Source organism: Chaetodon auriga, chromosome 10 (genome assembly GCF_051107435.1).
Source record: "Chaetodon auriga isolate fChaAug3 chromosome 10, fChaAug3.hap1, whole genome shotgun sequence".
Lineage (NCBI taxonomy): Eukaryota > Metazoa > Chordata > Actinopteri > Chaetodontiformes > Chaetodontidae > Chaetodon > Chaetodon auriga.
Window position 1 is genome coordinate 220,001 of NC_135083.1, and position 22,500 is coordinate 242,500.

Consider the following 22,500-nt stretch of genomic DNA (forward strand, 5'->3'; position numbering starts at 1 on the left):
GGAGCAGTGGAGGGAGGGGATCAAAGAAGAGAAAAGAGGAGCAGAGGAGGGAGGAGAAAAGGAGAGAAAAGAGGAGCAGAGGAGGGAGGAGAACAAAGAAAAAAAAACAGAAAGACAAATGGTGAAAAGGAGCAGAGAAAAAGAGGAGCAGGAGGAAGAAAGAGCCAGAGAAAAGGAGGAGATTAAGGGAAGAGGGGAAGAAGGAGTTACATGAGATTAAAGCGGAGGTGAAGGGGAGTACGATGTGCACCTCCTTGTACGAGCTCATGATCCTCTCGACAGCGTCGGCTCCAGCGTTGAGGAGGTTCCTGGCAGTGGTGAAGGCCTGCGTCCTCTCACTCACCAGCTCCTCCTCCTTCATCACCATAGCCGCCTGCTTCACCTCCTCAGAGTCTGCAGACATCACAGGTCAGAGGTCATACGGCCGGCGGCTCTGCGCTGTGTGTGTGTGTGTGTGTGTGTGGTGCATGTTTACCATATTTGGAGTATCCTGTGGCGGTGATGATGGGCACGGCCACCATCACCAGGCCGGAGGCGCTCCACACGTACTTCATGAGGAACTGCTCCAGCATGACGTACCAGAGACGCTTCAGCAGGATCTGATGGATCTGAGAGGACAGGGACATGTAGCTCCTCTGCAGCTGGGCCATCTCCACCTATGAATCAAACGCACCCAAACATCGCAACGTGATGAAGGCCTTGGTCTCCTCTAACACTCATTCACTGGTTAGCTGTCCTTCCGTCCGCTGGAGGATGGCGTTTACCTTGTGTCCTCCGTAAAAGGCGATCTCCTCAGAGTTGGCGATGATGCGTGAGTGCATGTATCTCAGGTCTCCTTTCCTCTTCGCCTCCTCGGCCACTAGCTTCCCGAATCGAGGTGAGCAGGAGCGCAGGACTTTGGCGGTGAGTGCCACCACCAGGCCGGCGATGACGGACGGCCACGTGGTGTTGGCTCCTGCGGGGAGGAGGAGTCAGAAGGAGGTCTGACATCTAGTCTGTGAACAGAACGCAGACCTTAGAGCAACGGCGTCACACAGGCGTACCTTTGGACTGGGCGGTGCGCAGCAGGGTGTAGCAGGTGACCACCACGTCCAGGATGGGTTTGGTCAGGTTGGAGTACAGATGAGCGACCGAGGCTGAGAACATGACGATGTCCTCAGTGAGAGACTGGTCGGGGTTGGACAGACGTCCGTCCATGTTACTGACACGATAGTAAGTCTGCAGAGACAGAGACAGAGACAGTGACGGAGGTGGAGACAGAGACAGAGACAGAGACAGAGACAGTGACGGAGGTGGAGACAGAGACAGAGACGGGGACAGAGACAGGACGTCAGAAACATATTTGCTGAATTCTGATTGGATGACAATCAGAGTACACAGACATCTGCTGTGTGTGTGCGTGTGTGTGTGTGTGTGTGTGTGTGTGTGTGTGTGTGTGTGTGTGTGTGTGTGTGTGTGTGAGACCTGGTTGGTGAAGTACAGCTGGTAGGCGTGGTCGACCAATCGGCCTCTGAAGCTGAGGGCCAGCTGACCTTCCAGGAATCTGATTGCACTGTTGATGAAGGTTGCAGGAACTGCGACGAGGAGCCACTTGGAGAGCTGCAGGACGAAGGCCTGAGGGTCCTTCTGGACGATGCACTTCACGATCACACCTGATCAATAACATTGATTACTATCGACCATCTGCACACTGGAGACATACACAGCTACAACTATAAGAGAATCATTAGAGACAGACAGACAGACAGACAGACAGACAGGCTCACTGACCATCCAGAGCAGCGACGTAGATGGACAGGAAGGTTCTGGACATCAGAGTGAAGGAGTGCAGAGCCAGCAGGCCGATCTCGGGACACAGTAACCGTGGAAACAAGAGCTTCAGCAGACGAGACAGTCTGAGGATGAATTCCCTGTTCACTGATGGAGACCTGGAGACAGACGGAGACATGTCCCTGTAACACGGTGCGCCTCTGGAGGACGTTATTTCTATGTGGCTCAGGAACACTTTGTGAAACTGCTGTTCATGAACGCAACGCTACAACCACACATGAAGGCACGCCACTGTAGTCTGAACAGCTTCTCATTGGTCACCTATAGTCTGAACAGCTTCTCATTGGTCACCTATAGTCTGAACAGCTTCTCATTGGTCACCTATAGTCTGAACACCTTCTCATTGGTCACCTGTCTCTCTGACTGTCTTTGCTCCGTGTCATCTGTCCAACGTGGTTCAGACATTTGTGTCTCTGTGGTCTCTCAGATCCTCTGACTCAAACCTGTTGACTGGTCCTGAACCAGAACTGAAAGCCTTTGTTAATCTAAACCTGGACCAACCTGAAGGTCTGAGGGAGTCTACACCTGTCCACACCTTTAAAGCACATGTGAAGACACCTGAACCTTTCTAACTTTGATCTGCGTTCATTCTGCTTTATTTCATTTTCCTTGTTTTCTTTGTTTTGTCGCATGTTATTTGTTTTTGTGTTCTGCACTTTGTGTCACATTTTATGAATGAACTGACACACACACACACACACACACCTGCTGTCTCTCTTCTTCTTCTTCCCTCCATTGTTGTCCACAGAGGTGGAGGAGGAGGTGCTGACCACGCCCACAGGCAGGTGAGCTTCACCCAGCTGTTTACCTGCTGCGCTCCTCTGAAGACAAAGCAAACAGTTACCTGCAGTCTGTGTGTGTGTTAGAGTGTGTGTGTGTGTGTGTGTGTGTGTGTGTGTTTCTGTGTGTGTGTGCGTGTGTCTCACCTGTATCCTCCTCCAGATGTATGGTGACAGTTTTTTCACGGTGTAGGCGGCGAGCAGCATGACCGCTAGCTTCCGGAGTCTGGAACTCCGCCTCATCTGAGCCGGCAGCTTCTGATAGGTCAGATGCATGCTGATAGGCAGGTGATGGCCGACCAATCACAGGACAGTAACGGCAGCGCGTCCGAACCAGATGCCGTCCCAGAGGGGTGCACTGAGGACTTCAGCCTCGTCGTCACGGAAACAACATGTTGACCTCACAACCTGAGCCTCTACCTGAAGACACAGATCACCTGTCAATAAATTCTCAGGTAAACAGTGTGTAAAAATACACAAAGTAGAACTTCAGTACCAACAGCTTTTCTTCATGTAAGATCTGAATGATCCAACAACAGCAAAACAAACACAATAAAAAAACAAACACATTATAAACAAACACAATTAAAAAAACACAAAAACCAAACACAAACAAACACAATAAAAACAAATACAAACACACACAATAAAACAAACACAATAAAAAACAAACACAAACAATGAAAAACAAAAACACAGCATTGTGCTGCATTGCAGTGTTGTTGTTGTTGTTGTTGTTGTTGTGAAAGGTCAGTATTATGCTCAGAGGTTTTCAGAGGATCCTGTTTATGTGTTTGCAAACATAAACATCAGGTACAGAAACCAGGACCTGGTCTGTGAACAGCTGCAGTATCTGGACTCGTAAACCAGAACCAGGACCTGCACACATCGTTCAATTCAACCTTTATTTGTACTGAAACCAGATAACAACAGAAACTGTCTGATGGATGAAGAAAGTGATTCTTCTTGGTATTCTCATTTTATGCTGCTTTCCTCCTCTTCTTCTTCTTCTTCTTCTTCTTCTTCTTCTGCACTTGTAAACACGTTCCTCTTTGTACTCGATTACATTCATCTGACAGCTTCACAAACATGTTCTCGATCAAAACAGCTGTTATAGATTGAAGTTTCCATCAGTACAGAGTACATGTACATCGCTGACCAGCCTCTAACAAGTACTTTCACTTCACTTTGAGTGGTCGCTTGTAGGTGAAAGGACTTTTACCTCGACAGTGTGGTATCGGTACTTTTCTTGAAGTAATCGACACGTTGTTTCTGAGTACTTCTCAGAGGTACTTCTTAGAGGAAGTACTCAGGTGCTTTACTGCAGTAAAAGTACTAATACCATGCAGTAAAACCACCTGACAGCCTCTAAAGTACCTAAGACAGAAGCGATACAAACATCGATCCTGACCTCAGGTGAACTTCAAATCGATCGATCAGGTGGATCATCGAATCTCTATCGGATCTACTCTCATACTCTGAAGTGTGTACTTGTATGACTGACAGACCTTCATCGACACTTTGATCCAAATTCACTGATGTGGAATCAGTTGAACGTCCACGTTCAGTCCGACAGAGTCCGGATCAGCTGAACGGCTCCGGTTACCGTTAGCTGAAACTGGAAATGTTCCGGGTCACGTTAGCCTCCGGCTAACAGCGCACAGCTTCTCTCGGTCACCGAGTTCTACATTGAAGTATTTATACATCAAATACAAGTACAAGTACAAGAGTGTCGACCAAAGGTCCCCGTACCGCCCAGCTGACACCGAACTGACTTTAACCCGGGATTTACGACCCGGCAGCTCAAAGAGCCAAGCGAACTAAAGCTAACCGCTAACAAGACGGAAGTGAAAGTTTAACGGCTCAGTCCGCTTCAGCTGATCCCAGACCAGGTCCGGACACACAGACACGGACAGGTGGCACCTCCTCTCCACACACGTGACGACACGCTGTTATTCAACGACTTTTACCGTGTTTCATATTCGCGAGCACGAGAGAGCTCCTGTGTTTACCTGAGAGGATGGGCCACGTCCCAATACTGAAGACACCCTTCCTTCCCTCCGACACACATCCGACGTTCTCTTCCTCCTCCTCCTCCTCCTGTTGTTGTTGTTGTTGTTGTTGTTGTTGTTGTTCTTCTTCTTCTTCTTCTTCTTCTTCTTCTTCTTCTTCTTCTTCTTCTTCTCATCCTCAGGTCTTGGTATTACCTGGCAGCAGCCTTGTTGGGCTCTCCCATTGGCTCTTTTGGCTGCACAGAGTCAACTTAAGCCTTGCCAGGTTGTGCCTAGTCAGATGGACCAGAGTCGGTCAAAGGCGGCTTGACCGCCACCAAGTGAGGACAAGCACACCATGAGATAGTTTAATGTTTATAACCAGCTGCTTAGTTTTTTATAACCAACTGTTTAATGTTTATAACCAACTGTTTAATGTTTACAACCAACTGTTTAATGTTTATAACCAACTGCTTAGTTTTTTATAACCAACTGTTTAATGTTTATAACCAGCTGCTTAGTTTTTTATAACCAACTGTTTAATGTTTATAACCAACTGTTTAATGTTTACAACCAGCTGTTTAATGTTTATAACCAGCTGCTTAGTTTTTTATAACCAACTGTTTAATGTTTATAACCAGCTGTTTAATGTTTACGACCAACTGTTTAATGTTTATAACCAGCTGCTTAGTTTTTTTTATGACCAACTGTTTAATGTTTATAACCAACTGTTTAATGTTTATAACCAGCTGTTTAATGTTTATAACCAACTGTTTAATGTTTACAACCAGCTGTTTAATGTTTACAACCAACTGTTTAATGTTTACAACCAGCTGCTTAGTTTTTTTATGACCAACTGTTTAATGTTTATAACCAACTGTTTAATGTTTATAACCAGCTGTTTAATGTTTATAACCATCTGTTTAATGTTTACAACCTGTTTAATGTTTACAACCAGCTGTTTAATGTTTATAACCATCTGTTTAATGTTTATAACCAACTGTTTAATGTTTACAACCAGCTGTTTAATGTTTATAACCAGCTGCTTAGTTTTTTGTAACCAACTGTTTAATGTTTATAACCAGCTGTGTAATTTTTATAACCAACTGTTTAATGTTTACAACCAGCTGCTTAGTTTTTTATAACCAGCTGTTTAATTTTTATAACCAACTGTTTAATGTTTACAACCAGCTGCTTAGTTTTTTATAACCAACTATTTAATGTTTATAACCAACTGTTTAATGTTTATAACCAGCTGCTTAGTTTTTTCATAACCAGCAGTTTAATGTTTATAACCAGCTGTTTAATGTTTACAACCAGCTGTTTAATGTTTATAACCAACTGTTTAATGTTTATAACCAACTGTTTAATGTTTACAACCAGCTGTTTAATGTTTATAACCAGCTGCTTAGTTTTTTGTAACCAACTGTTTAATGTTTACAAGAAGCTGTTTAATGTTTACAACCATCTGTTTAATGTTTATAACCAACTGTTTAATGTTTATAACCAGCTGTGTAATTTTTATAACCAACTGTTTAATGTTTACAACCAGCTGCTTAGTTTTTTTATAACCAGCTGTTTAATTTTAATAACCAAGTGTTTAATGTTTACAACCAGCTGCTTAGTTTTTTATAACCAACTATTTAATGTTTATAACCAACTATTTAATGTTTATAACCAACTGTTTAATGTTTATAACCAGCTGCTTAGTTTTTTCATAACCAGCAGTTTAATGTTTATAACCAGCTGTTTAATTTTTATAACCAACTGTTTAATGTTTATAACCAGCTGTTTACAAACGGACAAAGATATCAATTTTCTCTCTGTGACTGCTTCAAAGAGAAACGATACTAAAACACGGGAATAATCGTCATGTTACAGTGTCACTCATTTATTTACATGAAGCTGTTTCATTTTCCAACATCACACAGCAGAAAGACTTCAGAGTGAAAAAAGTACAAATGACAAAAGTGTCCAAAAAGATAGAAAATGATTTTACAGAAAGTTCAGACTGTTTAGCCGAAAGTTTCAAAAGTAAAGAAACACCAACTGCACAGAGTGCACCTGAACACATCACAGCAGAGACCGCTGTGATGTCACACTGACAGACTGTCCAGCTGGTCCTGGACCTGAAGGGGGACACAGACCAGCATCACCTGGTCCTCACAACAAATACTGGTCCAAGAGAGGACTGTACCCAGATAATGCTAATGCTGATACTGCACAGTACGAGTACTACACAAGTACAGTTCTGATCCTGTCAGGACACTGAGGACATGTCCTCTGCAGGACGAGTTTATATTTTCTGCTCACGTGATGAATCAAAGCTTTTGAAGGCTGAATCTGATATTTTGAACTAAGTTTGACTGTTTTTAGACGAAAATAAAGGAAATTTAATGTTCCTCACAGAAGGAAATAACTAGCAGCAAACTGTAACACAGTGAGACAAAACTTAGACGAAATATAACTGAACAAGTACATGAATAAATACAGTTTTAATACTGTACTTTAAATACTTTCTGGGGTTCTGCTGGGGGAACTTTGGACCTATGACCATGTTACTGCACCGGACGTATGGAAAGCCGATGGGAGCATTATTCGCCTTCCTTTCCCTGCCGTTCGATGTTTTCTATGTCTGTTAATGCAGTTTTTTGTTACCAGCCAGCTGCCGTTCATTCCCTGGTGTGTCCACTGCGTCTGAATGGCTTCCTGTACAGTAAATAAAGCTGTTTCCTTTTTAAATTAAAGACACATCAATGGAAATGTTTTGGTAACCTCCTCTCTCACACCTTTAAAGACGTTTGTTAATAGAGTTTTTCTGTCTTATTTGACTTGTGGCAGTCATGTTGAACTCATCATGTTGTCCGGATGGCTGTTTGTTCAATAAAACAGGAAACATGAAAATTAAAGGTGGCTGACGGACCATGTTGGGAGGCGCCGCCATATGACCGTTGGCCTGACCACGGTTCTGTAATGAAGGGTTAGGGTCAGGGTAAAGGAAAAGGTGTTGTGTGCATGTCGGAGGGAACGAGATCAGACTGGTTTCTGTGAACCTGAATGACCTGAAATGAACTCTGGACAGACACTAAAAACAGAGACCGACACGGACTCAGAGGTTTCGGCTCAACTGATCAGTTTGAACAACAGTTGTCAGTTGGACGCCGTCAGACCCCCATAAAACACTGACTCATGTTTTAAAACGTTGCATTTCATTCATGTTGAGTCCATGAACATTTTATAAAAGCGTGAAGCTCAGACCAAAAACAGGCTCCATTCAGTCAATCAATAAACCAATCAATCAACACTGTGACATCATCGCTTGATTGTCACTGCAAATGATTTTCATCCTGAAAGGTTGCACAGGTTCAATGGACTTTCCGATCCTCTTATTGCTCTCTGGATTGGACTGGAGTCTAGATTCTGACCCTGCAGAGTCCTGCAGGGACTGAAGTCCTTGTCAGACGGACTGACAGGAAGTTCCTCTCACCATTTCCTCAAGAGGAAGATTTTTTCTTATTTTACATTATACATACAGACGTCAAAATGAATGTGACCACCAAAAATTCCTTTTTAAGTTCAGCTGTCCTGAACTTTAACGCGAAAACGTTGATGCTGAATTCATTCTGAGCATCGTTAGCAAAGCTGCTAACAGTTAGCCTGCCGGGTTTCTATCTGCTAAGGTTGGCAGCATCAGGAGCCTCTTCTACACGGGTGGCCTAAAAAAACCATGATTACTGTTATTGGTGGTTTTATATATGTATCTATGTATACCTGTATCTATACACACACACACACACACAGAGTATACACCCCTAACCCTGTATATGTGTATATACTGTATGTTTATTTTGTTTCTGTTTTTCTGTCCAGTCTGTTCAGTTTGTTTATGATCTGTGTGCCATTCATTTATTCTGTCATTGTCTATTTTTTTCACATCTGTGACATCTGACACCAACTTCCTGTCTCGTCCCTCCAACACTGAACAGCAGCTGAGTTTCTGATTGAGTTCAGGTCTGCACTTTTTTTGTCGTCATGTTAAGCACGGCTGTATTGTTATTACTGGTAAAATTTGTGCGCACACGGTTTTAAATCTGACCTTTTTTTTTGGTGAACACCATTTGCTTAATTTGCATCGTGCAGACAGTTTTACCTGAGACTCCTGATGCTGCTTCCAGTCACAGAGACAGGAGTTACTGGTGTGACTGGTTCTTCACTGGGTGACGTAGATGTGATCGACTGTCTGTGCTCATGTTTATGTCTTTGTATTCTTTATAGATTATCAACCTGCAGTATAGCTGTTTAACTTTTAGTGCAAACTGTAAGAATACCTGAAGAGTCTCACCTGACGGCTTCTGTCTGGACTCACCTGAGGGATCAAACAGGTCACCTGATCTGATCAGTTTCAACTTTATCAAAAATTCATCTTTCAGACTTTAAAAACTGCTGGTCTGCTGGACTGAGCTGGTGATGTCAGCTGGTGATTACATGTCCTCAGAGAGAGAGTGCAACAGTTTCTTCTTCATCATCATCATCATCATCATCATCACTTTTATCAAAAGTTCATATAAAATCTGGTTCAGTCCTGATTGTCTGAGCTGAGTCTGATGACAGATTAAAGACCAAGACGTCGTTGTAGAAAACTTTAGAAAAAACAATCCAACAACAGTAAAAAACTTGCAGTTCAGTTTGCATTTCAAGTTTTAAACGTGCGACACGTCAGCTGTGGTTTTTACCCAGAAACCCTTTGGGCACCGAAGAAGCTCGGACTTCAGCTGCAGTCTGTTAAATGATATCATCAATAACTTGGAATTATTTCCATCCCTGATCGAAACAACAGTTCATCAAAGCTGTGCAGCGTCCAATCCTGGTCCAGAAGACGAGCCGCTGACATGTGGTGGTCCAACACGGGTTTAACCGGGGGTGGGGGGGAATTGAGGTTAGTTCACTCTTTATTTCAGTTTCCTCCAGCAGCCCCCCCCAGGTCAGACCTTCAACAGGACAGCGACATCATCATCCTCTGTGTGACATCATGTTGTGCGGGGTTTCAGGTGATGTAGGACAGAGGTAGGTTCTGACAACCACCTTTTGAACCATAAACACGACGTGAACACTGAGCTGCAGGTGGAAGTCAGCCTGGATTGGTCCATGTATCTATCCATGAGTATTCTGATTGGTCAGTGAGTCAGACCAGAGTTCCAGGAGACGGCTGGTCCAGAGTCAGGTCTCTGAGAGGAACCTCCTGCTTCTGAGGAGGGAAGGGGTCATGGTAGAGAGAGCTTTCCACAGACCTGAGAGAGGGAGAGAGAGAGAGAGAGAGAGAGAGAGAGAGTCAGCTGGTCAGGTACAGGAGCTCAGGTGTTCTACAGCAGTGGATCTGTACCGGTACAGGTCACCTAACTCCCACCTGCCGTGCAGCGGGTGTCCATGGAACGTGGCTGAATGTGGCAGAGTCTGTTTGTGATGCTGCAGAGCGTGACGATGATTTGCCTCCATCCGATAGGTCGACTGCTGGATGACACCGTGAGTCCTCCGTCTGCTTTGCGGAGCGCCGCCCCCACCGACCTGACCTTTGACCTCCTCGCTCACCTTAGTGTTGACCCCCGTGTTGACCTTTCCGTTGGCCTGGTTTTGGTGGGTGGAGCCTATCGTGTTCCTCAGGTACCAGTCCCTCAGACCTGTCAACCACACACACATCAAAGATGAAATCAAGAGAAGCTGCAGCAGATTCTGGATCAGATTTAATTGGAACTCAAGAGAACTGGAAAAGTGCTGCGGTCGTATTGTAACATAAAGGTGGTGATTTCAACAGGTACCGTTGACTGTCTAAGCTTCCTCAGAATCTACTTCAGGACTGCAGGTGATACAGTTTTGATGGAGACTCTGGTGTTCACTGGCAGACCTTGTTCTTGCAGCCTGTCCTGAACAGTCAGATATTCATATTCAACATTTGTCTGAAGAATTAAACATCACACTTTCTGTATAGTTTGGTGGATTTTTCTGCACCTGACGGAACTACTTTCAGGTACAGATACATTCCAGGTGATCTGAATTACCTGCAAATGGTCCTTAAATTGGACTCTTCGCCTTTGGACATTTTGTTTGAGTCTTGTAATTGTTGTTGTCACTTGACTGTGGTCGTCTGACTCATGTTCTTCTTTTTCCTCTTGATCTCAAATCGATTGAAGATGGACTTGAAACAGCTTCTCTCTGGTGAAGATGTGGCTGTCTGTGAGTTCACCATCGTCTAGTTAAACACCTCTGCTGTCCACCATATCTGGAGGAGCCCCCTCCCCAGCAAGCAAGCAACACACAGGAGGAGTGGGCCTCCTGCTCTACTCCTCCCTCCAAAAAAATGACAATCTGAACTAGCCAACAAACTCTGTCCCTAAAGCTGACACAGTCCCGTGAACTGGTGGCAAAGTCCTCTAAAACCACCAGGTGGCGCATCACTGCAGCTTCACCGCCTCCCTTCCTCACTCATGGTAAGAGACTCATGCTGAGGAGTGTCAGTCCACTCCAGCCAGACACCTGTCGAGTGTTTCACTGGAGCTCACCTGGCTGACATCAAGAGGAAGCTGCTCTCATCCAAAAATTCCCCATTGGCAATACTGTTCATGCTGGCATCAGCCATGTTTCAGGAGAAACTGACTCAGTCTTCAGCTTCCTGAACCAGTGTTGTTTTCTCCAGTCCCATATCTGCACTGGTTGAACAGGTGGTTGGATTAATTCATGATGTGTCCTAAATGTGGTTTTTGAGGATCCCTTGTCCAATAACCAGGAAATAAACATTATGATAACTTTGCTTCTCTTTCACCTTAATTTGTGGGTGCCTTCTGACACGTTACAATAGAAACAGTTTGCTGAAACATGAATGTTGGTGTTGACAAAAATAAATGAAAATGAAAATATCATTCAGTGTTTGATCACATAAAAGCAGTAGAAGTGGTAAACACTCCACAAGAGTCAAACCTGAATGTGAGTGAACTGTGGGATATTAACGCTGTACGACATAAAGCTTTGAATATACATTCTATAAACACTGTCACTATTTTCTACCTTCCATCATTAGACCCACCAATACATCAGATTAACTGGAGTTTGAATGAACTTCATCACATCAGTGGATTTCTGAATGTTTACTGACACCTGTCCAGTCCAGGTGCTGCAGTCCATGTGAGCCCACATTCCAAAATAAAGGCACTGAAGAGTTCTACATGTTTGTGTATTGAAACATTCAAACAATCAGTTTTGGATAAAATAATTTCCAGGCTTTGTTTTCCCCTACCAGTCTGCAGATAAGAGAAAACTACCACAGACAGACTGTCTTTAATTTTGTGTGCTGTAAACAAAATAACACGTTTCTGAGAAACTTTACATGGTAATCCAGGTAAGTTTTATGGTGCTTGACTCCCACAAGGTGGCCTCACATCCTCGCTGGTTAAATGGTGGAAACCTTCATGCTGCAGACAGACGAGTGTTTCTGCTGCAGTGACCCAGTTTCATCTCCACGTGGTTAAATATTCACGAGATTTTATCTTCACAGATTCAGATTTAAAAACATCATCCGATCAGAGCTCGGACACACTGAACTGTACACTGAATCTGTCCACTGACGGAGCATCAGGGGGTGTGAGGGGTGCTGCACTTGGTCTGGACACTACAGGGGCCTGGGCTGGTACAATTAGAGCCAAACGGTTGTGAACAATTCAAAAATGTACAAAACTGCAGTAATTACCTCCTAAAAACCTGTCAGAAGTGAATTTAGTGTTGCACATTGTAAACATTGTAAACACTTCCTGTTGTGGGATACAGTAGGTGAGATAGACTGGTCTGATGCAGACTGGAGATTTTTGCTGAATCAGACCAACATCTGGGTATTTGTGGTGTACTGTAGATTGTGCTTTTGTCTGAGTACTGTGTACTACATCTACAGTTTGGCTGAATCCGCATGCACTGCTACTAGAGGAGGTGGTTTCAAATACAGCCAGTGTGTTTTATGGCAGACTGTAGTCTCCTCGTGAAGGACAGTCTGCTCTGTGTCTTCCTGAAGGGGGCATCAGTGTTGTGAGTCTCATCATGTGACCTTTTTCTCAAAGAAATTCATCAGCCTGTATATATCTATAAGCCTTGACTACCAGTGGTTAACTCAACGAATTATGGGAATTACTGACCTCTTTTCTATGCTACCAGCTGTGGCGCACATACATGCAGAGAGCATGTGAATGGTCATGTGATCTATGTTTTCAGACAGGTGAGTCTGGAAAGAAATTATTTCTGATATGGTAACACTCGTCTGAATGGAGATTGTTGTCATTGTTGTCCACCCTCTCCACGTCCTCCCACTGGATGATAACAGGGACAGGGGCCTCTTATCCCTCTACCAGTCCACCACCAGCTCCTTGGTTTTGCAGATATTGATCTTCAGGTGATTGTTGTAGCACCATGAGATGAAGCTCACTATCAGTCCTCACTGTCCGCTGATACATCCAGCAACGGAGAAGTCATCGGAAAACTTTTAAAGGTGACAGAAATCAGAGTTAAAGCAAAGGTCTGAGGTGGAGAGAGTGAAGAGGAAGGGCACCAGTACAGTTCCTAGAGGTCCGCCAGTGCTGCTAATGACAAGCTCAGAGGTACAGCAATCCATGCTGATATACTGTGGCAGTCAAGCAAGGTAGTCTGTGATCCAGGATGCAGTGTCGGGATGTGGGTGTATCGCCAGAAGTTCTCCTTTAGGAGACAACAGTCCACTGGAGGGGCTTGAGATGCAACGTCATGCAGATCATGCAGATGCTGAGTAGGGGAGGGCCGAGGGGTGAGGGGTTGGCCTCTCAAGATACAGATGAACTGAGAGAAAGGGAGACAGACATCTTCCTGATCTCCATTAGGAGAGGAGAGCAGAATCCACAGCAAAGGTGATGGGTCAGACACCCACACACACTGAGTCTGATTCAGCTCAGTAGCAAATTCTGGGCCCCCATCTGAGACAGACTGGCTGCAGTCATTTCATTTTGTTCCACACCTCCTCACTGTTCTGTCCTACTTTGGCTTTAGTCCTTTCCCTGCACGTCTTCTTGGTCTCTCTCAGTTTCCTCTTTAGCTTCCTTTGGACAGCCCAGAGTTGGTCATGATCCCTTGAAGCCATGAAGACCCTCTTCCTCTGGTTGAGAAGACATGCAATCTCAGTTTTGATACACAGTTTATTGTTCTGGAAGCAGCAGGCCTTTTTGAGGGGACAATGGTGTCCTCAAAGAAACTGTTACTCTGATATGCAATGAGAGACACCCTCAACGAGATCCCCACAGTCCTCCTGGAACAGTTCCCTGTCTGTGACATGGAAACACTCCTGGAGGGTCTCCTCTGTATCCTTAGAGCAAACCTTCACAGTCCTTGTTCTGGCCACCTGCTGTTTCACCAAATGCATGTTGGTGGCTTCACAGTGTGTCAGGCTGTGGTCTGATTGGGGGCAGGGAACAGTGGTATACCCCCTTCACAATGACATACATGATTATTCTGAGGTTGCTGGTATGTTGTGCTTAAGGTCCAATAGACAATTAATTGGGAACAGACGTCAGAACAAAACAGCAGTGCTGCAAGTGCGCGATGCAGTTTCTCTGTGTTGCATATATAGATATACAGATTCCTTCACACTCACATGTGCAGGATTACACCACATAGAGTTAACAAAGACCTCCGCCTCTCTTCTTACTGCTCTGTACTAGCATGAAGCCAGCTAATTCAAGCAAGTTGTCCAGCACAGTATACTCCATTCATTTGTACAGGGAAAACACAATCCACCAGAAACGTCACAACTAAAACACTGCAGTGCTACAAGCAAGTTTATGTGAAGAAAATACACAGACATCCAAAAACAGGGTACGAGCTGCTGCAACAGGCGACGTTCTGCTAGCATCCTGGAAGTACCACAAGTTTTCAGGTGTTTTCTAGAAAGTTTTCAGGTGTTTTATGGTGTTGTGATGGAACAGAACATGCTTGGCACTTACCTTCCAGGGCAAGGGCCTTGTGGAGGCTCCTGGTGGCCTCCTCCAGCTGTGCATCCTGGTTAGGGGGCAGCTGTGGGGGTCGCGGGGGCAGCAGATGAGGGTGGGGATCTGGCTGGATGGCAGAAAGAGGAGGATTATGGGTATCAGTCTGGCTCTGCTGTAATGGGAGGAAGGGGCCGCAGGATTTGGTGCGGGTCACTTTGATTCGCCGCTGGTCGCTTGGGTGACCACGGCAGGTGGGCGGGGCTCCCAGGGGCGGCTGGGAGGAGTAACCGTTGTAGAGCAGCTGGTGGTGTGATGTGACTGGCTGCCTGTTGTTAGTCTGGGACTGCTGTCGCTGCAGTTGCTGCTGTTTGCCCCACACATAGTCCAGCAGGACCTCGTTGTATCCCCCTCCTCTTCCTCCGCCTCTTCCTTGTCCTGTCCCTCCGCTCTCAGTGAGTCCGTTATTTGTCCTTGTCCGTCCGTCTGTCAGTGTCTCAGAGCTCCTCAATGCTCCTGCGGTATTTGTTCCTCTGGACCCCAGTAGGCCACTTACCCACAGTCCCCCCTGCTGTGCCCCCACCTCCTCCTCTGGGGGGTTGATGCGGTCCAGGAGGCCATCTGAGCTGTTACTGTGACGAGATGCATTAACCCTGACCCCCGCCTCCCCCGCTGCTCCTGGGTCAGCGGGACTAGATGAGGGGGAGGAGTCCTGAGAGCGAGGGGGAGGAGGGGGAGGATGGAGGGGCGGGGCATGGGAAAGAGGCAGGGGGAGGGGCCTGTTGGTCTGAAGAGTCTCCGGATGGTCGGTCCTGAAAGAGGAAGCACAGTAAGTTGACACAGTGTGGTTCGAACAGTGTGGGTGTTAAACTGTCATATCAGCTAGTTCCAACTTCCAGACCTTAAAACTCAGCAGCTGAAAGTCCCTGATCATGAACTGTCATGAGGGAAAAGTGACAATGACTGATGATGGATCATCTGTCTGATGGTCATGAAGAGCCTGATATGAACCCTCTCAGCAGTGATCTGGTTCACAACACCGGCAGCATTCAGAGTGCTGTGAGCAGTTAATGAAACACTGAAATAGATTATTATATGATATATGATGTCATAGCGTCCACACAAGCACAGCAAGAAAGGTGTGTGCGTGTACCTGTTGTGAACTGAGTTCCTCCTGGTTTTATTCTGGAAGAAAACCTCCACAGGAGATCCAGCAGAGACCAGCGGGGGGCGACACTGAGAGACACTGTCATCTGACAGACAGACAGACAGACGGTTAGTTTAAGTTCTGAATGACTAACTTCTGTTCTAAAGACTCATGCAGACGACAGCCAATAGAAAGAGTCAAATGAACAGCATCATAGCAACCAACCAACCACCAACAGACAAGCTCAGACTGTCCTTCTACGTCTCTGCCCTCATGGAGCTTATCTGATTTAGAGGAACAAGAAAGAAACAAGCCAGCTGTTGAAGAAGAAGAAGACTTCTGCCTGAGAGAGAGACCAGAGCAGACCAGAGCAGACCAGAACGGACCAGAACGGACCAGAGTGGACCAGTGCAGACCAGAGCAGACCAGAACGGACCAGAACAAACCAGAGCAGACCAGAGCAGACCAGAACGGACTAGAACGGACCAGAATGGACCAGAACAGGTGAAAGTAAAGAAAAACCATAATGTTGTGACCCTTAGAAAAACAGTCTGAGCTGTCCACTTTTGGTGGACGTATAGTGGATGGGTGTGGAAGGATCACGTGTGTCACAGAGTACAAAAATAAATATAAACATAAAAAAACATAAACTCTGCTGAAGGTTATCATTATCATCTATAGATGTCAAACAAATCAAGGGAGACAAATATTCTGCTGGGTTTGTTATTACTGAAGCTGTCTGGGTTCAGCTGGAAGAGAGCAGGAAACGCACCCACAGACCCAAAGTGCTTTTATTTGGTAGTTTTGTCCATAACTTCCTGTGAAATGACAGATTACTGGCAACATTTCTGGTGGACTGACTTTCAGTTTGAGCTCCAGACAAGCGTGTTTCTGACCTGTCAGCCATCTTTTTTGTGATGTCACTGTGATGACACAGACGATGAATGAAACCAGCAAAATAAGAGCAGAGTGACAACACACTGAAGTTTTCTTTGAATTACCGTGATCGTGTCCTGTTGAGTCTGATGTCGAGCTGCTCTCTGACCTCACCATGTCGTCTGGAAACACACACACACACACACACACACACACAAAGATTCAGAATAAAAGCAGGAAGAAGGAAGTTTCCTTGTTTTCTCATAACAATGACTTTTCATCTACTGCCAGCTGTGTGTGAGTGTGTGTGTGTGTGTGTGTGTGTGTGTGTGTGAGTGTGTGTGTGTGTCTGTGTGAGTGTGTGTGTGTGTCTGTGTGTGTGTGTGAGTGTGTGTGTGTGAGTGTGTGTGTGTGTGTGTGTGTGTGTGTGTCTGTGTGTGTGTGTGTGTGTGTGTGTGTGTGTGTGTGAGTGTGTGTGTGTGTGTGTGTGTGTGTGTGTGTGAGTGTGTGTGTGTGGGTGTGTGTGTGTGTGTGCGTGCGTGTCTGGCTGGAGGGTCAGACGCTGTTTCTTCTAAAACCTGAAATCTGAACATTCACGATCGTATCGATAAAGTTTAGTGAGACCGTTTTTGGAAAGCTCGGTGTGGACAAACAGCCGCTGCAAGAACATCCATCTGACCCGGTTCACCTCAGAACCAGAACTTTGAAGAACCAAGTGAGCTTCTGCTCTTTAAAAAGACAACAGCAGGACAAACATCGGTTTGGACCTGACGGAGGACAGAAGTTCAGCTGAGGAGGTGGAGCTGACGCTGATGATGAGGTGGAGGAGGATGAGGACAAGGAGGTGGCGCTGAAGAATCGGCAGGGAGTGTCACATGATGCTATGCTACCTAAATGCTACGTCACGATGTCATTGGTGTCGCCTTTGGAGGTGAGCTGCTGCTTTTCAGCGGCTTCTTTTTGTGTCACATCTGTTCAAGGTCGACAACACCTACTCCTCAAACTGATTGAACTTTGATGTAATGTCACTTCCTTATATCCAGGAAGTTGTCTTCAACCCTGGCGGAGCGCAGACGGATTCTTTCAGCCTATCACAGTGCAGCACGGTTACTGGCACCAATGAATGGATCATGACAAAAGAAAAATGACCGAACGCTTCGCTGAGTCTGTACAAACAAACCAATGTCAGAACTAATGAGAGAAAACAGGCCATCAATGCAGGACCAGGTCTGGACCAGGACCAGGTCTGCCCAGTGCCTAGCCCCCTGCTGGGGGGACACACCAACATGTCAGAGGGCTGGACAAAGAGCTGATTGGTGGAGAGCTGAGGTGAGCCTTACCTGTGTGGCAGCCTCTGTGTACGGTCCTCTTGCCGTGGTGTGTGTGTGTCTGAGTGTGTGTGTTGTGCTCAGAGTCGCTGTGTTTCCTCAGAGCTCCGCTGAATAAAGTCTTCTTCGTCTTTGAGCGCTGGGAGTCTTCCTCCTGAAGGACACGGCAGAGACGAAACCTTCAGCTGATCTGACCTGATGTCCAACATTTCAGCGGTCACGTGACTTCTCCTCACCTCTGCTCGACACTTCCTGTTTCCCTGGCGAGCTGTCCCGCCTCTCCGTCGGACACACGGCGGTTTCTCTCCCGTCTCCAGGGGGAAGTCACTGGGCACTGCACCTGTCAGCTCCTGACCAATGAAAACACAGGAAACCCATCACGAAGAAGTCACAACTAAAGCTCAGAACAACAAACAAGACTGAGACCAAATAATATGATCAGCTATGATTGGACAAGCTCCGCTGGAGGGAGGGGTCAAATTATGACATCACTCACCGCCTCCTGCAGACAGAGGCGTCTAAGCTCAGCCAATCGTGTGCTCAGCAGTGCCTGCAGGCTCCGCCTCCTCTCCTGCAGCTCTGCCATTCGTTCTCTCTGCTTCCTGTCTGCACAGGTGAAAGGGTCTGCGCGCACACACACACACACACACACACACACACACACAGGTAATAAACACACTGTCACGCCTCCTCATTATCGTTCATCACCATGTTGTTGTTGTTCATGCTCACCAGGTGCTGAGATGAGTTGACCTTTGACCTCCATGGCTTGAGTCTCCCATGTGACCCCGCCTCCTCCCTCCTCGCTGCTCGACTCCTGTTCGCCGCCCCACGTGCACTCGCTCACCTGTCGGACACATTCAATTCAGCTCAGGTCAATCTTTACTGTCCCCAGCAGGGCTGCTTTTTGCTATGGGCAATGTGGGCGACCGCACAGGGCGCAATCCATGCGCCCTCAAAAAAAAATTTACATTACATTACATTTGTTTACATCACGTGACTCCCGACGGACGGTGTTGGCAAAAGGTAATGCAAAAGGTAATGATGTGGAGTCTTCATCTTCATCATGGATCAAAGTAAAAGACCAAAGAAGCATCAGGTGCCCAGTTCAGAAAAAGAAGAAAAGAAGAAGAGGAGAAACGGGCAAAAGATAAAGGTATGCAGTGACCTAAGTGACAGTAGCCTATAGGCTATTTATTAGCCTCTTGCTAATATGTTGCTACTTAGCCACAGAAGACGACTGTATTTGGGTTTTTAGTTTTGCTGAACCAGCAACTATTAGAATTGAGGCATCATGTCATGTACCTAATTTCACCCAAAGGTAACCGAGGCTAGTTTGTGTTTGCAACACAAGTGCAAGTTCACACAGACGTCCTGACTGTGGAATTTTTAATGCTATAAGTGTGTCTATGCTAACTTAGATAACTTCTAATATACATTGACATGGCATTTTGTAAGCCACATGTGATATAGCTTTTTGAATAATTTGTAGTGTGTTATGCTTAGTTAATAGGATGTTAACAAATGTTAATAAATTGTGCATTATGGTTATTTTAATTAGGTAACTGATGCATGTGTGATGTAAGTGCAAGTTTAGGAGCTTCCTGTCTTGGTCTGAAAAGCTGCTTCACACATTCATCTCCAGACATTTCTGCAGGACGTCCCAAAAACACAACCAGAACGCTGCAGCCAGAGAGCGAACCAGGACCAGGAGGACACTTCACTGATTTACAAAGACCTGATTTGCAAGAACCAACTGAGATCCCTCAGATCATCAGACCCAGATGACTGTGGTTGAAACGATGACTCTCACCTTGTGACTGGGTTCATAAGAGCTCCAGTAGTTTATTCCTGTGGCCATTCAACGCCTGAACACCAACCACGGCCCGCCTCACTGCTCCACTGGCTGGTTGGCTGATCGTGGCTGCCAGCGGTGCAGCTGCAGTTCCCGGTTCAGCCTGCAGAGGGAGTTAAGGAGTCTGCTCCACCTCTGACCTGAAAAGACAACAAAAGAACAATAAGAGCAGGTGGACACAGCGAGGACCAATCAAAAGTCAGGAATGTCACAACAACAGGGCTGAACGTGATGACGATCATGTGACCAAGACATCAGTCGCCTGACAAAGACAGCAGCTAAACCAGAAGCTGGTGTTACGTTCACTGACCGCAGTTCAGCTGACGGGATTAGAAGACGAATCAATGAAGTGATTGATGACGATAACTGACTGATCAACTGTTTTGATCATCGCTGAATCAATTAGATCAATGTGAAAACAATAAATACACAATACGACACACACGCACACACACACACACGCGTCGTGTCGCAGCTCCTCCTGCTGACTGCTGATGAACTTACTGAAAACACATTTTTGATTTAAAAGAAAAGATTTTAAAAAGATTAAAACCAAAAATGAAAAAGAAATGAAGGAAACAAACAAATGAATGGAATAAGAAAAGGTAACATCCTGACCCCTGACCTTTGACTTCTGTCCTCTCTGAACTCTGAAACCTTTCACACAGACTCCAGGAGAACAAGATGTCCTCTGAGTGCAGGACAACAGACTGAACGTCCCTGAGAACAGGAAGTGGAGCCCAACAGGAAACAGGAAGAAGGAAATGAGCGATGAAAAAAAGGAAATGAGTGCGAGCGAGAGAGCAGACGTTCTGGATTCACACAGTGCTCGTTAGAGAACAGAAACACTGAGCAGTACTGATTACTCCACAGACGTACTAATTACTTCCATTACACATGAATGATTTTCTGTCACCTTCCAACACCTCAGAGCCTCCACAGCCACAGCTCTTCTTCTTTGTTTAATACATGTAAAGACACTGTAGTCACCAGGTAAGTGCACACCTGCAGACACATGCAGCTGATCAGTGATCAGATTTATCACCTTGTTCCAACCTGATTCGGAAAACTCAGTTTCACTGGAGGGACGGTTCACGTCCTCTTTGTTGCTTACACTGCTAACAGGGCGATGAGTTGGCGAAGGTGCTGAGGACAGAGAAGGACAGCAGGGGGTGCTAATACCCAGGTCAGTAGGTTGAGGTGGAACCACAGAAGAAGAAGAGGAAGAGGGGGGTTCCGATGGCCGTGAGTGAGATGGAGGCGCTCAGTCACACGGATGAGACAGCGCAGAGTGCTGCATGTTAGCTGTTAGCATCCCAGAACCTGATGTGTTTGTTTAGAGACATCCTCATTAAAAAACGATGGACGATTCCAGAACAGGTTAAAGGTGTCAATCAAACCCGCAGTGAGCTCGGCAGGTGGACTGCAGCCAAACGAGAAGACTGAGTCTGCTGACAGGAAACAGACTGATGGACCACAGCGCTTCAGGGAATCAAAACCAGATCTGGTCAACTCGGACTGCTGAAGAACTGCATCCTTTGTTCCGATCGGTACTCCTAGTGATGGAGTCACAACCAGTCAGTGCTGAGGGGGAGGACAGCATGAAGACTGGGTTCTGTCAGGACAGAACGGGGCATGCTCAGCATCCACAGTGTAAGCTGCGATCACCGGCCACTGGATGGATGGTCGCAACAACCATCCATCCTTGGCCAAAGGGATGGCGTCCTTCTCAGCAGCAGAGCTTCCTGTTGGACAGCTGGCTGCAGGACGAGGGACAACAGGAGAGACAGACAGCCTGGACGCAGCCACGGAGAGTGGAGGCGGCGACAAGAGTCCATCAGACTCTGGACATGATGGGGTAAGCGACAATCAGTGGGGGGGAGTGGGGGGAAGTCCTGCTGGTACTGAATGGAAAATCTACTGGTCAGCCAGTGGGTCTGATGTGGATGGGGACGACAGAGGACCATCCATGGCATCTTCTAACCATGGCTGCAGCAACATCCACATAAGTCCAGTCCAGTCCAGCCAGAAATTCTGACAGTTGTGGTGACAGCAGGGCCCATGGTCATCAAGGAGTCAAGAATCCGTTCTTCATCTTTGATCTGATCCAGGATGGATACTTCCCCGTCCAGCCCGCAGATTTTTTAGGTCAGACATGACTTACGGGGTCCAGCGGTGGTCGCCGGGCAAAGAGAAACAGCGATGGCCAGTAAGTGATGGGGGTCACTAAGTGCCATTGCCTTTGGTGCAGTAAGCAGGCGGTGATGCAGACTACCCACAACTGGAGCCCACAGCGGAAAGTCAACTGGTAACATTGCACAGAGGAAGTCCAACTGAGGAACCAGATTTACCTGCACTGGACCAAAGATGAGGACTGCTGCCAGACCAAACTGTGGTCAGCAGGTCAGTGAGCCCTGGGTTCCTTCCAACTGGTTAGGAAGGTGCAAAACTACAGTGAAACTATCTGCTGTCTCCATTAGCACGCTAGCTGCCACAAGCAGCGTTACGCTAATGACACATCCATGCCTTGAAGCTTAAGACCAACAACTCAGAAACAACCAGGATCCAAAAGCCCTGGGGCCTCATTTATAAAACTTGCTTACGCACAAAACGGGGCTTGAAAGTTGCGTACGCAACTTCCTACGCAAAGGTTGTGATTTATAAAAATAAACTTAGCGTGAGAATGTGCGCACCGGTACGCCAACTTTGAT

At 46.1% G+C, this 22,500-nt stretch overlaps 2 protein-coding genes across 3 annotated transcripts in view; both read right to left on the reverse strand.

Moving 5' to 3' along the window:
• The window catches only part of abcd1 (ATP-binding cassette, sub-family D (ALD), member 1), a 14,101-nt gene extending 9,210 nt beyond the window's left edge, over positions 1-4,891 (reverse strand). The window contains exons 1-9 of one of the 2 annotated variants that reach the window (XM_076740819.1): positions 4,622-4,891; positions 2,757-3,029; positions 2,536-2,651; positions 1,771-1,928; positions 1,465-1,652; positions 1,044-1,218; positions 765-955; positions 476-656; positions 251-393 (exon numbers count right to left, since the gene is read on the reverse strand). In XM_076740819.1, coding sequence (XP_076596934.1) covers positions 251-393; positions 476-656; positions 765-955; positions 1,044-1,218; positions 1,465-1,652; positions 1,771-1,928; positions 2,536-2,651; positions 2,757-2,885 — 1,281 coding nt within the window. In that variant the 5' untranslated portion in view covers positions 2,886-3,029; positions 4,622-4,891. Of the gene's footprint in view, positions 1-250; positions 394-475; positions 657-764; positions 956-1,043; positions 1,219-1,464; positions 1,653-1,770; positions 1,929-2,535; positions 2,652-2,756; positions 3,030-4,117; positions 4,564-4,621 lie in introns of those variants that run through there. The other variant, XM_076740818.1, reaches the window with a different exon arrangement.
• A 1,580-nt stretch (positions 4,892-6,471) lies between these two features.
• Positions 6,472-22,500, reverse strand: part of ccdc120a (coiled-coil domain containing 120a) — a 30,394-nt gene continuing 14,365 nt past the window's right edge. Inside the window, exons 2-11 of the mRNA XM_076740820.1 lie at positions 19,748-19,929; positions 18,667-18,781; positions 18,431-18,558; positions 18,171-18,284; positions 17,947-18,088; positions 16,732-16,788; positions 15,737-15,836; positions 14,602-15,395; positions 10,005-10,275; positions 6,472-9,888 (exon numbers count right to left, since the gene is read on the reverse strand). Of these exons, the coding sequence (XP_076596935.1) occupies positions 9,783-9,888; positions 10,005-10,275; positions 14,602-15,395; positions 15,737-15,836; positions 16,732-16,788; positions 17,947-18,088; positions 18,171-18,284; positions 18,431-18,558; positions 18,667-18,781; positions 19,748-19,795 (1,875 nt within the window). The 5' untranslated portion in view covers positions 19,796-19,929 and the 3' untranslated portion in view covers positions 6,472-9,782. The remainder of the gene's footprint in view (positions 9,889-10,004; positions 10,276-14,601; positions 15,396-15,736; positions 15,837-16,731; positions 16,789-17,946; positions 18,089-18,170; positions 18,285-18,430; positions 18,559-18,666; positions 18,782-19,747; positions 19,930-22,500) is intronic.